This window comes from Lonchura striata, chromosome 13 (assembly GCF_050655825.1).
Source record: "Lonchura striata isolate lonStrDom1 chromosome 13, ASM5065582v1, whole genome shotgun sequence".
Lineage (NCBI taxonomy): Eukaryota > Metazoa > Chordata > Aves > Passeriformes > Estrildidae > Lonchura > Lonchura striata.
The window spans coordinates 18,750,544-18,764,883 of NC_140715.1; the positions used below are offsets into that span (position 1 = coordinate 18,750,544).

A 14,340-nucleotide genomic window follows, 5' to 3' on the forward strand; every position below is an offset into this window, starting at 1 on the left:
TAATTTACATAATTGCAGCCCTTTCAGTGCTGCCAAATCCAGCAATGGCAACCCTTGAGTTGAGAGGCAGGAGAGAGCAGGAAAGCACTTCCCTCCTGGAAGGGAAAGGTGGGATGCAGGGTCAGGGGGATGCAGCATTTCCCTGGGCACGTTTTCCTTGGCCCAGAGCTAAATCTGGGAATAGCAGAGCTGTCCATGGGGCTTTTCCCATGGCCCAAGGCAACAAACCCCAAGGGGAGCACGGCAGATTGAGGGGTGCAGAGAGCACAAGAATGAAGCTGCAGCTCCAGGGGATGGCTCATTCCCACCCCCCATTGCCAGCACTCTCTCCCTGATGAATTTTTAGCTGCTTCCAGAACCTGTAAGGATCCTCAGCCAGGTTCTGGCAGTGCCCAAGGCCAGGTTGGATGGGGCTTGGAGCTGCCAAGATAGTGGCTGTGCCCTGCCGTGGCAGGGGTGGGATGAGGTGACCTCTAAGGTCCCTTCCAAGCCAAACCATTCCATGGTTCCACGATTCCCAACTCATTTTTGCCCTCCTAGCACTGCTCCTACCTCAGGATGAGGAACAGCAGGGACAAGACATGTGGAGGGAGTGGTGATGGGGTTTTCCATCAGCTGCAAAGGCCAGAGCTGCTGCAGGCTCCATTAGCCCAGCTTCTCCCCCTTGTCACCACGCCAGGACTCAGGAATAATTAGATTTTCTTATTTCCATAGATAACGTTATGCATAAGCAATGAGCAGGCTCCATCCCTTGGCAGCAGGAATTCCCTCCAGCAGGAAGTGTGCTAAAATTCACTGTCCTTTACCCAAACAGAGCTGAGGGAACACTGAACATTCATCACCCAGGAATGTGTCAAACAAGTTGATTTTGGAAAAAGAGACTCAGATAAGGCTCTAACACACAATGGCTGTGCAAGCGCCCACGCTCCAGAATGTCCTTTTTCTGGACTTTCAAAACCTGTTAATCCCTCCAAAGGAAAAGAGAAGCTCTGCTGAAGGGATTCTGTCTGGCCATAAAAATTCCTCTGGTGCCAAAAAGGAACTTTTCCCCAGGAGTGGAAGAACCAAACTCCTCTGTGGGTAATCAAGGCTGATCTGCTTTATCTGATTGACCCAAAAATTGATGGAGCAGCTCTCAAAGAGGGGGTGGGGGGCTGTTGGAACTTTGGCTTGGTTTAGGGGTTTTATTTTTTTAACTTGTGCTTCTAAAGAAAACTTAGCAGCTTTTTGTTGTTTGGTTTTAAGGTAGTTTTTTTGTAAGTTATTTAAAAGATTGTGTTTTTTTTGGTTATTGTGGTTTGGTTAGTAGCTTTGGTAGAGGTATACATATTTTTGACACCCTCTCTGTCTGCTGTTTTCTTTTTTTCTCCCCCCACCCAGGGTTGTTATTTTTTATATGATATATATTATGTGATATATGTTTATAGTTTTTTTCTAATATTTTCTACTTATATTAAATGGTGTTTTTTTTATTCTCAACTAATTAATAAGTGCTAATATTATTAAGAACATAGAGGTAAGGAAGAGGAAAGAGGAGGAACAGGATTGGTTTATATTCTTCTATTTTAAAATTTTTGACCTCTATGTATAAAGTAAAAACTCCTTTGTATAGGTGTTAAAACTTCTTTGAAATAATATTAAAATTTTTTTTCTTTTTACTTTGTAACTACTTCTACTATAATATTTAAACTTTTGTGACTCTTTGTTCTACTTTTAAAGTTAGTAAATTATTCTATGGCTTAAACCCAAAATCACAGCTGTTTCCAGCTGCCTGCCAGGGTTTTAAATGATTCTGACCTGGGCTTGGAACCTCCAAAAATGTCTGAGGGACATTTTGAGTTCCAACAGGGGGCTGGAAAAAAAAATGCAGCCTGGCCCCCACTGCCTCAGGCCCTCACTGGGATTGAAAAGTGTCAGGAAACCTCGGGGGAAAAGGCTGATAAGGAATTTGGGTCTCCAGCAGTGTGAGACACAGCAGGCAGGCCACAGGAGGAGTTCATCTCTCCAAATAAACAAAAACAGGGAAACAGGGCTCTGCAAATTGTTCCCTCCTGTGGGAATTCTCCAGGCAGAGCTGGAGTTATACTGGGAGTAAGGAGATGGGGAAAAAAACAAAACAAAACAAAAACCAAAAAAACAAAACAACAACAACAACAAAAACCCCCAAAAAACCCCAAAACCCCTCCCTAAACCAAAAAAAACCCAAACAAACAAACAAACAAACAAACAAAAATAAAAAAAGAAAAAAAAAAAGAAACCAAACCAAACCAAAAAACCAAAACCAGGCACAGGGACCTAAAGTAGTGAAACTGTGGGGCCAAAGGCTGGATCTGCAGCAAGCTGAGAACCCCAAAGCCATCCCCTGGCCATCCCAGCTGGAAGCAAGGCAGGGATTCCCAGGGAGGAAAAGCAGCTGTGCCTCCTGCTTTACCCTGGAGGAGTCCCCCACTCTGCCCCCAGCCCACGGCCTCGGAAAGAATTCACTTCTCTGCACCTTTCAAATCACATCCAGACTTTCCCCAGCACGGGTTCCAAACTCACTTCAGGAAAAAAAGGCAGCCCTGAATGTACATGTAATTAATCCCAGCCCCTGGAGCAGCCAGCTATTCCTGGGATGGGGGATCAGCCATGGGAGATGGTGTTTCCAGGAGTCCTACACTTAATATCTGCTCTGTGCAGGGCTTCACACTGCCCTCCCAACCCGCTGTAGCACACATCCCATCTTTTTAGAGCACAAAATAGCAATTAGGACCCTTGCCCCATCTCCAGCTCAGAGGAAGGTGCAACAGGACTGAGCAAAGTCAGGTACCGTAGCTGGAAAATTCATGAGTTTTCCCCCACTGCCCTCACAAAGGGTTGGTAGGAGCTAAAGCACCCTCACAGTTATTCTGGAAGAAAAACCCCAAGTTTGTGGGTGGCACTGATGCCCACACCCAGCAGGCTGGTGGGCTGGGAAGGGAGCAGAAAGAAGGCTTAATTCTGCTTTTAAAAAAATCACCTCCCCAAACCTCCTTTCTCCTGCTCCCTTCTCAGGACTCCACTCCTGTCCCAAGCAGCTAAATCTTCCTAAAAAGCAATTTTACAGCCAAAGTGAGCTCAGCCTCAGGCAACCCCTCCTTGCCGAGGCTCACGTTTCCAGCCAGGATCTCCTCCAGGCCGTGGGGCTTGGAAGGCTCCACGTTCCTCAGAAAAGCTTTTTCCTGAAGGATCTGGCACAGCCCTCCCCAGCTGAGCTCATTTGTTTTCTCTGCTCCTTCTCTCCCGGGGTCTCCACGCCGTCACGTCCCGGGCTGGAAGGTTGGGGTGGATATCCCAGCTGGGCACCAGCAGGGCTCTGCTCCTCTGAGCTGCCCCAGCACCACCACGAGCTCTGCCAGGGGCTCCAGGCCAGCTAAAAGAGCTCAAAGAGCACTTCAGATTCCCCCCAGAGCTTCTGCAGGCACACAGCAGGGAAATCCAAACCCCACCACGCTCTGCTGGGCGGTGGAGGTGGTGCCAACACCCAGCAAGGGACAACCCCTGGCCCCAAACTCAAGGGCTCTGCTTTGGAGGAGCCAACCCTGCGGCTCCACCAGAGCTCAGTGGGCTGAAGGACTTGCACTTACAAAAACCCCTTCTGATAGCATCGAAGAGCTGCTTCGAGAGGCCAGAGTCTCCAGAAATTTCCCATAAAAAGTCAAATCCTCAAAGCAAGGCACTCGCAGAATGAGGCAACACAAAGGCAGCAGAGTTCCTGTGGGCTGGGTGTTGTAATTTGGGGCAATCCTGGAGCTCCTTGCCATTCCAGGAAAGCAGCCTGACAGACAGAGCCCGTGGCACCTCCTCAGTGGTGGTGCTGCCCCTCAGCTTGGGACACTCTGGGGTTTGCTGAGCCAGCCAGAGTTGCAGGAGGCATTTTTGGGAGCTGCTGATGCTGCTGTGCAAGGGGCTTCCCACAAAGCAGAGGACTTGCAGGAAACCACAGCGGCCAAATCTCCCCTGCTAATGAAATTCAGATGCTCCAAATGGGATTGGGAACAAACTCCAGCATTCCCAGAAGCTGAACACAAGCAAAACCCCAGCAAGTCTGGGGAGACAGAACCACGTTTTTGCAGAAAACCAGTCCCAGGCTGCTTGACTGAGCTCACCTGGGCTCAGCCCTGGGCTGAGAGAGACAAAACTCATTGTCAGCCCAAACTGGGAAGGCAAAGAACTTCTCCAGAAAGGAATCAGGCTCCAGTACAGCCAGAAAATATTAAAAGAGCCTTCCTTCCCCGCAGTGAAATCCTCTTTCAGAAGCAGGGCTTGCCCACCCTGCCATGGGGGAGGTTCAGGCTCAGGTGCCCAGGGAATGCCACCAGCTCCTGAGTGCTCCAGGAGCCACCACCCATTCCCACCTCCGAGAGCACAACCTCCCCCAGGCACAGCACTCCTGCAGCTGGCCCAGCCCTTCTTTCCCAGAATTTCCACCCCCTTTTTTCCCACAGTGGAAATCCCAGTGACATGTTTCTGAGCAAAGGAAACTATTCCAACACCAAGGAGAAACAAATACTGGTGAGCGCGAGCAGCAGAGCTCTGACCAGGCTTCCCTCCCAAAACCAGCAGCGTTTTGGTGGGAATTTTCCTCAAGTGCAGCATGGCCAAAGCACATATCCCATTTTTCCAAGTGATGCCCTTTGCCTGTTTGGCTTCCATCTCTCCCTGCTGGCAGGAGCACTTGCACAGCAAGAGCTTTTCTGCTCTAACTCCAGGTGAGCTTTGCTTTTGCTGATGTTACAATGCCAGGACCAGCCAGAATCAGAAACCCAGACCAGATCCTCTTGCTTAGAAAGGGGTGGAAATTATTTTTATTTTTTTTTTTAGAGAAAAGCAAAGCTCACAAAGGCCTTTATGTTTCTAGAAGAGCCAGGAGGCAGAGCACAGCACAAAGGGCTGCACTAAACAGACCTGACAGCCACTGGAAGTGATTATGGTGCTGTGACATTCCTAAATATCCTCATTAGCTGCTCAGGGCTGGGGGTAAAGACAACTCTGTGGTCAAAAAGACTCCCCACAGGCTGCTTATTTTCCCAAGGCACATTAGGGCTCTTTTTGCCCCCCCAGCAGCAGCCACCACACCACAAAGTGCCACGGATTATCACATCTGTTCTCTGGGCATAAAACCACTGGTGCTGGACATGTGACAGAAATTTAGTCTTTGAGAATCCCTCCCAAGCCAAGGCTGGCAATCAGTTTGGGTTCCACTCTTCCAGAGAGAAGGGAAGAACACTCTTCTTGCTTTTTCCTTCTCTCTGGATGCCCCCATGGGATGGGCAAAGCAGTTTTGGGGAGGCTCACACCACCCTCAGCCCTGTGCCTGTGGGGTTCTTGGTGTTCCACTCGACAATTCTGGAAGTTCAGAGAAAACCTGAGGGGTTTAACACCCACTGGGCACACTGCTAACAAAACCAGAAGTTTAAAAGGACACACTGCAGGCCAAGAACTCGCTGCTGCCCCAGGTAAAAGCCCAAATCTGTGTATGCTCCCACCTGTGTGTGTGCTCCCAGTCCCACAGGCTGGGAATGAGCTCCTGCCCTGCCAAAACCAGCAGGATTTTGCTGGAGCCCCCTGTCCTACCTGGCAGAAAGGGGATGATCCTCTGCTTGGGGTCCTTCTGGCCTCCTTCCATGGGGAACTTGTCCAGCATCTGCATCTAGGAAAGGAAATGCAGGAGAGGTGAGGAAAGTCAGGGATTCACTGGCAGGACACTCTGGCCAGGAGGGGAGACAGAACACGCCCAGAGATATCCAACAACCCAATCTCCAAAGCATTCCCTCCATTTTCCTTTGGGAGGAAGAGGAGGGAGATGCAAACTCTCCTTTGGTTTCCCCAGGGCATGGATCTGAAATGTCCCCCAGGATTTCTGCAGCTGCCTGGTGTCCCCAGGGTGCTGAAATGGGTCTGGCAGTCTCTGTTGGAGCTCTGTGCCTACAGAATTCACATTTATGGAAGCACTGGAGATAACCTGCCCAGGAAGTGTCCTGAGCACCTGGAAAGTCCAACCAGCCCTCTGCAGCCCTGCACATGCAGGAGTTACAGTTTTTCCCTTGGATCTCAAACACTGGGATAAATCCTTGAGGTTTGGTGCAGAGGGGACAGATGGAAGGAGGTGTTTTCCCCCAAAGACAACAGGAAAACCAAGAAGAGCTCTCAGAGTGAAAACCAGAGAGCTCAGAACCTGTGTGGCACTGAGCACAGCTGGGCTGTGCTCACAGAAAACAGCTGGGAGGTGTTTGGGAGGAAAAAACGTCCCCAGAGCAGCCAGGGAGCATTTCTGGAGGCAATGGGAGCAATCCTGGAGGCACTGGGAGCAAACTGGAAGCACTGGGAGCATTTCTGGAGGCACTGGGAGCATTTCTGGAGGCACTGGAATAAAACTGGAAGCACTGGGAGCATTTGTGGAGGCAATGGGAGCAATCCTGGAGGCATTGGGAGCAAACTGGAAGCACTGGGAGCATTTCTGGAGGCACTGGGAGCATTTCTGGAGGCACTGGGAGCAAACTGGAAGCACTGGGAGCTCTCCCAGCCCTGCTGCAGCCCCAGCTGGGGCTGCCTCGCTGGCAGAGCTCTGTGAGCCTCCAAGGCAGGGATGGAGCAGGCTGTGCTCTCCCAGCAGCACGTGCCCGGGCTGTGCCTCTGGCCACATCCTTTCCCAGCCTTGTGATCCCACCAAATCCATCCAGAACTCCAGCCCAGCCCATCTCCATCTCCTTCTGCAAAGCTGCTGCTCAGCCTGGGGACTCTTCCCTTCGTTCCACCCCAGTCAGACCAGCCTGGGCTGGCACCATTCAGCCTGGAGGGAACCAATTGTTGGTTTTTTAATTGCTGGAAGGAGGACAAGGGATTGCAGAGTACCTGGAGCAGCCTGTGGCAGCGAGAGGAAGAGGAGAAGGTGGGGAAGGAGAGGGCAGGGTGTGATCCCATGGATGCCAGCCAGCCTGGCTGCCACGGCACAGCTCTGGAGGAGGCAGCAAACACCAGCTCATCTGCTCTCCCGGGCACGAGCCTGTGGGAAGGACGGCTGGAAACCTCACTCCAAGGAAAACAAGCCCAGAGCTGGCTGTGAGCAGGGGTGTCGGAACTCCAAATGTCCCTCAGACATTTTTGGAGGTTCCAGGCCTTGGTCAGAAGCATTTGAGACCCTGGCAAGCAGCTGCAAACAGCTGTGATTTTGGGTTTGAACCATGGGATGAGTTACCAACTTTGAAGGTGGAACAAGGAATCACAAAAGTTTACATATTAGAGTAGAAGTAGTCACAAAGTAAAGGGAAGATTTTTTTAGTATTGTACAGGGGGGTTTTAGCACCTGTCCAGGCAGGTTTTTACTTTGTACATGGGAGTCAGAAGTTCTAAGATGGAGGAAAGTGGGCTGATCCTGTTCTTCCTCCTTCTTCTTCCTCGCCTCCATGTTCTTGGTGATGTTGGCACTCACAGATTGGTTTAGAGTAGAAAAGCACCATTTAATATAGGTAATAGGCATTGGGGAAAAACTGTGAACATGTAACACGTAATGTCCCATATAAAAGATAGAAAAGCACCATTTAATATAGGTAATAGGCATTGGGAAAAACTGCAAACATGTAACACGTAATGTACCATATAAAAGATAGAAAAGCACCATTTAATATAGGTAATAGGCATTGGGGAAAACTGTGAACATGTAACACGTAATGTCCCATATAAAAGACAGCAGCAGCCCTGGGTGGGAGAGAAGAAGCAGTCGGGGTCAGAGAGGATGTCAGGGTGTGTGTGTGCCTCTGCCTGAGCTGTGAGCAAACCACAGCAGCAGAGAAGAAAATCTTTTAGATAACTTGCAATAAACTGCCTTGAGACCAAACAACAGAGACTGCTGAGCCTTTCTTTGGAAGCTCGGGCTGGAGGAGAGACTTTTCCAGCACAGGAACCCCTGACCCAGGCCGGGTTCTGGCACAGGGGATTCAGCTTGGGATGGAAATCCTGGAGCACAGAGCCACAGAAAGGCAGCCTGGGGCTGAGGGCTCAAAAAGCACAGAACAGAGAGGGGAAAAAGCAGCTCAGAGCCAGGACGTGGCACCAGAGACAAGGGAGAGGCACCTGGCAAGGCTCCAGGCCTTGGGGCTCCCTGGTCCTGCAGATTTTGCAGGATGGGGACACAGCACGGGCTGTCCCACTGCTCCTGCCAAGGAAAGCCAAGGAAAGCAGCTCCAGCTCTGGGAAAGGGATGGGAAAAGGGTAAAAGTGCAGCGACCCCACAAATCCACAGGGGAGGATGCTGTGCAGATCCCAGTGCCAAATTTTCCAAGTAGGGCACCCTTTCCCCAGGCACGCAGGCAGCAGGGCTGTGGGAGGGAGGAGGTTTGGGGCATGGGGAGAGTCTCACAAACTCTTTGCAGCAAAAATTCCCCTCCAAGCCCCAAACAGCACTGCTCACATCCCATTCCCAGAGGGGGCCAGCCAAGACCCCGGGGAGAGGGGCAGACAGGGCAGCAGAGATGCAGACAGACACAAAACACAGCAGAGCACACAGGGGCCAAGTCTTGCTCTCAGCAATGCACCCAGCCAGCTCAGGGAGAAAAATGAAGGGGAAAACAAAAAAACCCAGCAACAATTAATCTATTGTTTCTCCCTTCCCAGATTATTTTTAAGTATTTGTGACAGAGAAGGAAGAAGACAAAAGCTGGAGTGGACACAGTCTGAAGAATTCTGGTGTCTGTTATGACAGGGAAGCTGTTCTATCCCACTTTTTACTGAGCCTCTGCAGCAGGGAGAGGGATCACAGCTTCCCACAGCCTGGAGCCAGGATTGAGGCACAAAAACCCCAGGGGGGTACCCAGCCCAGGCTCCCCACACCAGCACAGGGCACATTTATCCACATCTATCTCCACCACCACCACCTAATCTTATCAGCTGGCTGTTCTCCTTGCCCAGGAATGTCTGGAGTGAGGCAGACTGTGAGAACTCCCTGAGCTGCCCATTAACAGGGAAACACAGGAAAAACAAACCAGGATAACACCCCCAGGGATGGGCAGCCTCGGAAAAGCAGCTTTGTACCAACATCCCTCAGGCTGGCAGAGAGCTGCTTCATCAACAGGAAACCCTGGAAGATAATATCCTAATTAGACCAATTAAGAGTGCTGCAGGGGATCCTAGGGAGAGTGGAACATCCCTGCTCAGCAGGGCTCCTGGCAAGCAGAGGGTTTTGCCCAAAAAAGGAGCTGATGGTGCAGTGCCAGAGGGTTTTGCAGCATGCAGACAGAGTGACCCAGAGGTCTGGCTGTGCAGGAGAGGGTCCCAGCCTGCAGGCAGGACATGGCATTTCCCAGCTGGAAAAAGCCTGGAGGAATCCCTGCCAAAAAGTCACAGCCTCAGGCCAAGTGCCAGCAGGTAAAAAGCTGTGCCAAGTTTGCTGCTCCTCTGAGGGCCACAATGCAGTGGAAGCTTTTCCTTATCAGGAGGATTTGTTGAATGAACGGGGAGGAAGTGATGCCCAGGAAGTTCCACCTGAACACAGGGAAGAACTTTTTCCCTGGTCAGTGAACAGAGACCTGAGAGGGGATGGAATCTCCTCCCTGGGGACATTGCAGAGCTCTCCAGACACATTCCTGTGCCCTGTGCTGGGGGATGGCCCTGCTGGAGCAGGGAGGTGGCACCAGGGACCCTCCGTGGTCACAATCCACCCTGGGATTCCGGGATTTGCTCTGCTGGATTGGCAGAGGCTCAGCCTAAAACCACACTGCTCCTCTGTGGTGCAGAGAGGAGAGAGCTGCCCTGAGCCCTGCCTCCAGCAGACAGGCCTGCAACCCAGAGCAGTGCAGCCAGGGAAAGGGGAAAAAAAAAGGAGTTCAACAAAAAGCTTCCCAGTCTGGTGGCAGAACCACAAGAGAGTCTTTGTGAGCAGGGGCAGCAGGGATGAGCCTGGGCCAAGGCTGCTCTCATCCCAAACCCCCCAAAGCCCATCCCTGGCTGCAGGGAATGCCCAGGGCAGCCTGTGGGGTGAGCCCAGAGGGGACAGACCCTGCTCTGCCCCTCCTGACCCCCAGCTGGCCATGGGCCAGGGCAGCAGGGTCCTGCTCCAAGCTGGGCTCCAGTGTCCCACTGGGAAGGGGACACAGGTCCTGCCAGGGGGGACAGGCTGGAACCAGGGACTTCTCCAAGTGTTCCTGCAGATCAAAGCACTGGAATCAGCTGTTTGGGAAACCTCTGCCAAGCAATGGTCTGGGGAAGAGACATCTGGCAGCAGCTCACAGGCTCCTGGTGTTTAGTCTCTTTGAGATCCTACAAGAGGCACCTTCCCTGCATCCTCAAGGGCTGTCTGAACAAACAGGGAGTGAAAAAAACCCCACAGCAGCCCAGGAGACAGAGGGAGGAACAAGGAGCAAGCTCAGATCCCAAATGTGTTGAATGAGACAAGAGAAATGGGCAGGAAGTGATGCCCAGGATGTTTCATCTGAACACAGGCAAGAATTTCTCCCCTGCTCAGTGCCCAGCCCTGGGCTGCCATGGATGGGAGTCCTGGGGAAGGGCTCCAGTGGTGCCACACTGCCAGAGCTCACCCTGGGTCAGGGGTTCTGTGTGGTGGAAAAGTCTCTCCTCCAGCCCTCCTTCCAAAGAAAGGCTCAGCAGTCTCTGTTGTTGGTCTCAAGGCAGTTTATTGCAAGTTATCTAAAAGATTTTCTTCTGGGGCTGCTGTGGTTTGCTCAGAGCTCAGGCAGAGGCACACACACACCCTGACATCCTCTCTGACCCCGACTGCTTCTTCTCTCCCCGCCAGGGCTGCTGCTGTCTTTGATATGGGACATTACGTGTGACATGGTTACAGTTTTCCCCCAGTGCCTATTACCTATATTAAATGGTGCTTTTCTATCTTTTATATGGTACATTATGTGTTACATGGTTACAGTTTTTCCCAATGCCTATTACCTATATTAAATGGTGCTTTTCTATCTTTTATATGGGACATTACGTGTTACATGGTTACAGTTTTCCCCAATGCCTATTCCCTATATTAAATGGTGATTTTCTACTCTAAACCAATCTGTGAGTGCCAACATCACCAAGAACATGGAGGTAAGGAAGGAGAAAGAGGGAGGACAGGGCAGGCCCAAATCCCAAATCCATCTTAAACCCTCTGACCCCCATGTACAAAACCAAAACCCTCCTGTACAGCACTCAAAAATTCTTCCCTTTACTTTGTGACTACTTCTACTCTAATATCTAAACTTTTGTGACTTCTTGTTCTTCCTCAAGGTTGGTAACTCATTCCATGGCTCAAACCCAAAATCCCAGCTGTTTGCATCTGCCTGCCAGGGTCTCAAATGCTTCTGACCTGGGCCCGGAACATCCAAAAATGTCTGAGGGACATTTTAAGTTCCAACACCACACTGTTCCCATTGCAGGGGCGAGGGGAGCTGGGGGTTCAGAGCAGCAGGAGCTGCCACACTGAGCAGGGTGAGGAGCCCCAGAGCATTTCAGCATCACCAGGAGGGGCAAGCCCGACCTCCCCAGCACCAGGAAATGGCATCACACAGGCTGGAGTGTGAAAACCTCATGGAAAACTTGAAGCATCGCTCAGCAGTCGACAAAAAATGAATTAGCTGAGGTCAGAAGGGAAAAATAAAAAAGGGCCACACAAATTGCCAGCGGCTGCCCCTGCAGGAGAGATTTCCTGTGAGGTCACAGGAAGCATTTAGGCACACACTGGTGAACAGCTCCTGGCATGGGGAGCAGGGGGTGGGCAGGACACCCATCACCCGTGGGCACCCCAGGACTGAGCCACCACAGCTCTGTGTCACCCCAAAAAACACAAGGGACACACCCTCTGCCCATGGGGACCCCAGGACTGAGGCACCAGAGCTTTGTGTCACCCCAAAAACCACGAGGGACACACCCAGGGAGCTGGGTGGGCTCTGGAGCTTCACATCTCCAGGTTTGGGCTGAGCTCAGCTGGGTCCAAAAGCAGCTGGGCAAAAAGCTGCCATGCCCAGGGCAGATCTCTCCTGCCTGAGATTCCACAGAAGTTTTGGGCTGGCAGGAACCCCAAAGCTCATCCAGGGCCACCCCTGCCATGGGCAGGGACAGCTCCCACTGCCCCAGGCTGCTCCAGCCTCGGGCACTGCCAGGGATCCAGCAAGAATGAGCTTACAAGAAGAGCTGAAGCAGCTGAACTTGAGCCTTCAGCCCAAGGCAGGCAAAGATCTCACCTCCATCCACCTCCTTCTTGCCTCTCCAGGAATTCCCAGCTGCTTTTCTGCCACTTTGCGGCAGGGGATCAGCCCCAAAAAGGGTCTCAAATCCTTTTTTTAACACCCAAACTCCTCACTGAGGGAGGTATTCCTCCAAATCTGCCACAACACCACATTTTCTGCCTCTCCAGAAATGCCAAGTACCAGCCCGTGGTTGATAATAAAGGATCAGCCTGCAGAGGAAAATGGGAGCACAAGGAATTCTCCACGAGTTGTGCAATTGTGTATTGAAAAATACCTGGTTTGGCTAATTTGATGTGGTGAAAAATGACATGCAAGTGAAACCCTAAATGTTCAGCCAAAGGCAGCATTAAAACAATAAATTCACCTCCCTTAATTACACCTCCAAGATCTGATTTCCACGCTGCCACGTGAAGACTGAAACCTAAATTTTAAGGAATTTAGAGATTTTAGAGGAGCTAAGATTTTAGTTAGAGATAAGCCTTACTAGAGTTAATTAAAATAAATGAGTAGGCCTTGATGAAGTTAGGAGTTAGTAGTTAACTAATAATTGATTGCTTGTCAGCACAATGTTGAGTTAGCTGGGTTTATAATGAAGAATACACAAACTGACAAAGAGCTTTTAGGAACATAAGACAATTGTGGGGCTCCTCTGTTCTGAAACAGAGAATGAAGACAAGAAATGGGAGTTCTACCAAGAGTTCATTTGTCAGATTGGCATTGAAAAGGTAGAAAGGTCAGAACAAGGAAGACTTCATTGACTTCCTCATTTTGGGACTCCTCCCCATGAAAGGGACACCGACCCATTTCAAGGAACAAACCACGCATGCTGCAGGGAATGGGATGTACCAAAATGATGAATATGTATTTGTATTTTGGGTATTCCATACTTGGATGGATAAAAGGCCTCTGTAATCACCTGGAAGCTGCAGTGTGGATTTGGGAACGTTCCCACACACAATAAGCACACACTTTCTAACATTAAACTGTCAGAGAGTTTTTGTCCGTCACAGTTGGATATCGATACTAAATCAATATCCATATTTTTTTAATAAATCAAGACAGCCAGGGATCCAGCAAGATTTGTGCCCAGCTCCTTCCCCAGGCAGATTCCTGATTTGGTTTCTCCTCCAGCCCTCCCTTCCCCAAACCCTGCCCTGCTCCAGATGAGCAGCAGCAGACCCGGGTGGGTGCATTCCTTCCCCAAAATCCATTTTAACCCTGTGGCAGGCCCAGACAGGAGGAGGCAGAGGAGGAGGCTGAGCTGAGCAGCAGCTCAGGAGCAGCAGCCTCACGACCCTCCTCTTGCACCACACCTCTTGCTAACCACCTAAACCTTCTATTTCCCCTGCTGCCTGTCAGAATCTGAGGTATTGATGATTCTGAGATTGTAGAAAGTCTCTGATTTTCTGCCCCACTGCCAAAGAAGAAGTTGTAATTAATCCGTGCTGGTTTCCAGGTTGTTTATTCTGTTTATCTCTCACATGTTCTGCTGCCCTGCCCAGCTCTGTCCTGCAGGGCAGCGTGTGGGGCTCTGCCCTCAGTGGGATGTGACAAACATTAAATACCAGAAACTCCCTGGGCTGCATTTACAAGAACGTGCCAATATCTGTCACCTACGTTGGACAGTGTGTCCCCAGCCTGAACCAACAGAAAAATGCCAACACCACAGTGAGACATGGAGGGCATGAAGAAGGAGAAAAAGGACAAGGCACACCCAATTTCCTTCATCTTGTCCCCTTTGGACCCCTAATCTGGAATCCTAAAATTTTACTTTTGCACTCGTGCCACACTTAATTATTACTGATATCAAACCCTCAGAGCTGGTAATTGATCCTGTAAGATTGAAAACTCTTTTCCATGGCCAGAGATCACAGCCAGTGTCTCTGGGGGCTCTGTCCAGGGGGTTCCTGACCCCTGCCAGGGCAGCCAGAGGGAATGGGCAGAGCAGGCTCAGAGCCAGCCCTCCTCTGCCCTGGGTGAGCTGGAACAAGGCTCCATCCACGGGAACTCACAACAAACCCGGCTGCACTGGGACAGGGAGAGGAGCTTGGGACAAACTGAGAGCCATGAGAGATGCTCCCAGTCTGGAATGAGCTATGAGAGCTGTTCTTAGCCTGGAATAAACCATTAATGCTAT

General features: G+C 50.7%; 1 protein-coding gene across 7 annotated transcripts in view; it reads right to left on the reverse strand.

Moving 5' to 3' along the window:
- The window catches only part of SH3PXD2B (SH3 and PX domains 2B), a 73,460-nt gene that overhangs the window by 41,082 nt on the left and 18,038 nt on the right, over positions 1-14,340 (reverse strand). For all 7 annotated transcript variants that reach the window (XM_085591566.1, XM_085591565.1, XM_021532124.4 and 4 more), the window contains exon 3: positions 5,596-5,671. In XM_085591566.1, the coding sequence (XP_085447692.1) occupies positions 5,596-5,671 (76 nt within the window). The remainder of the gene's footprint in view (positions 1-5,595; positions 5,672-14,340) is intronic.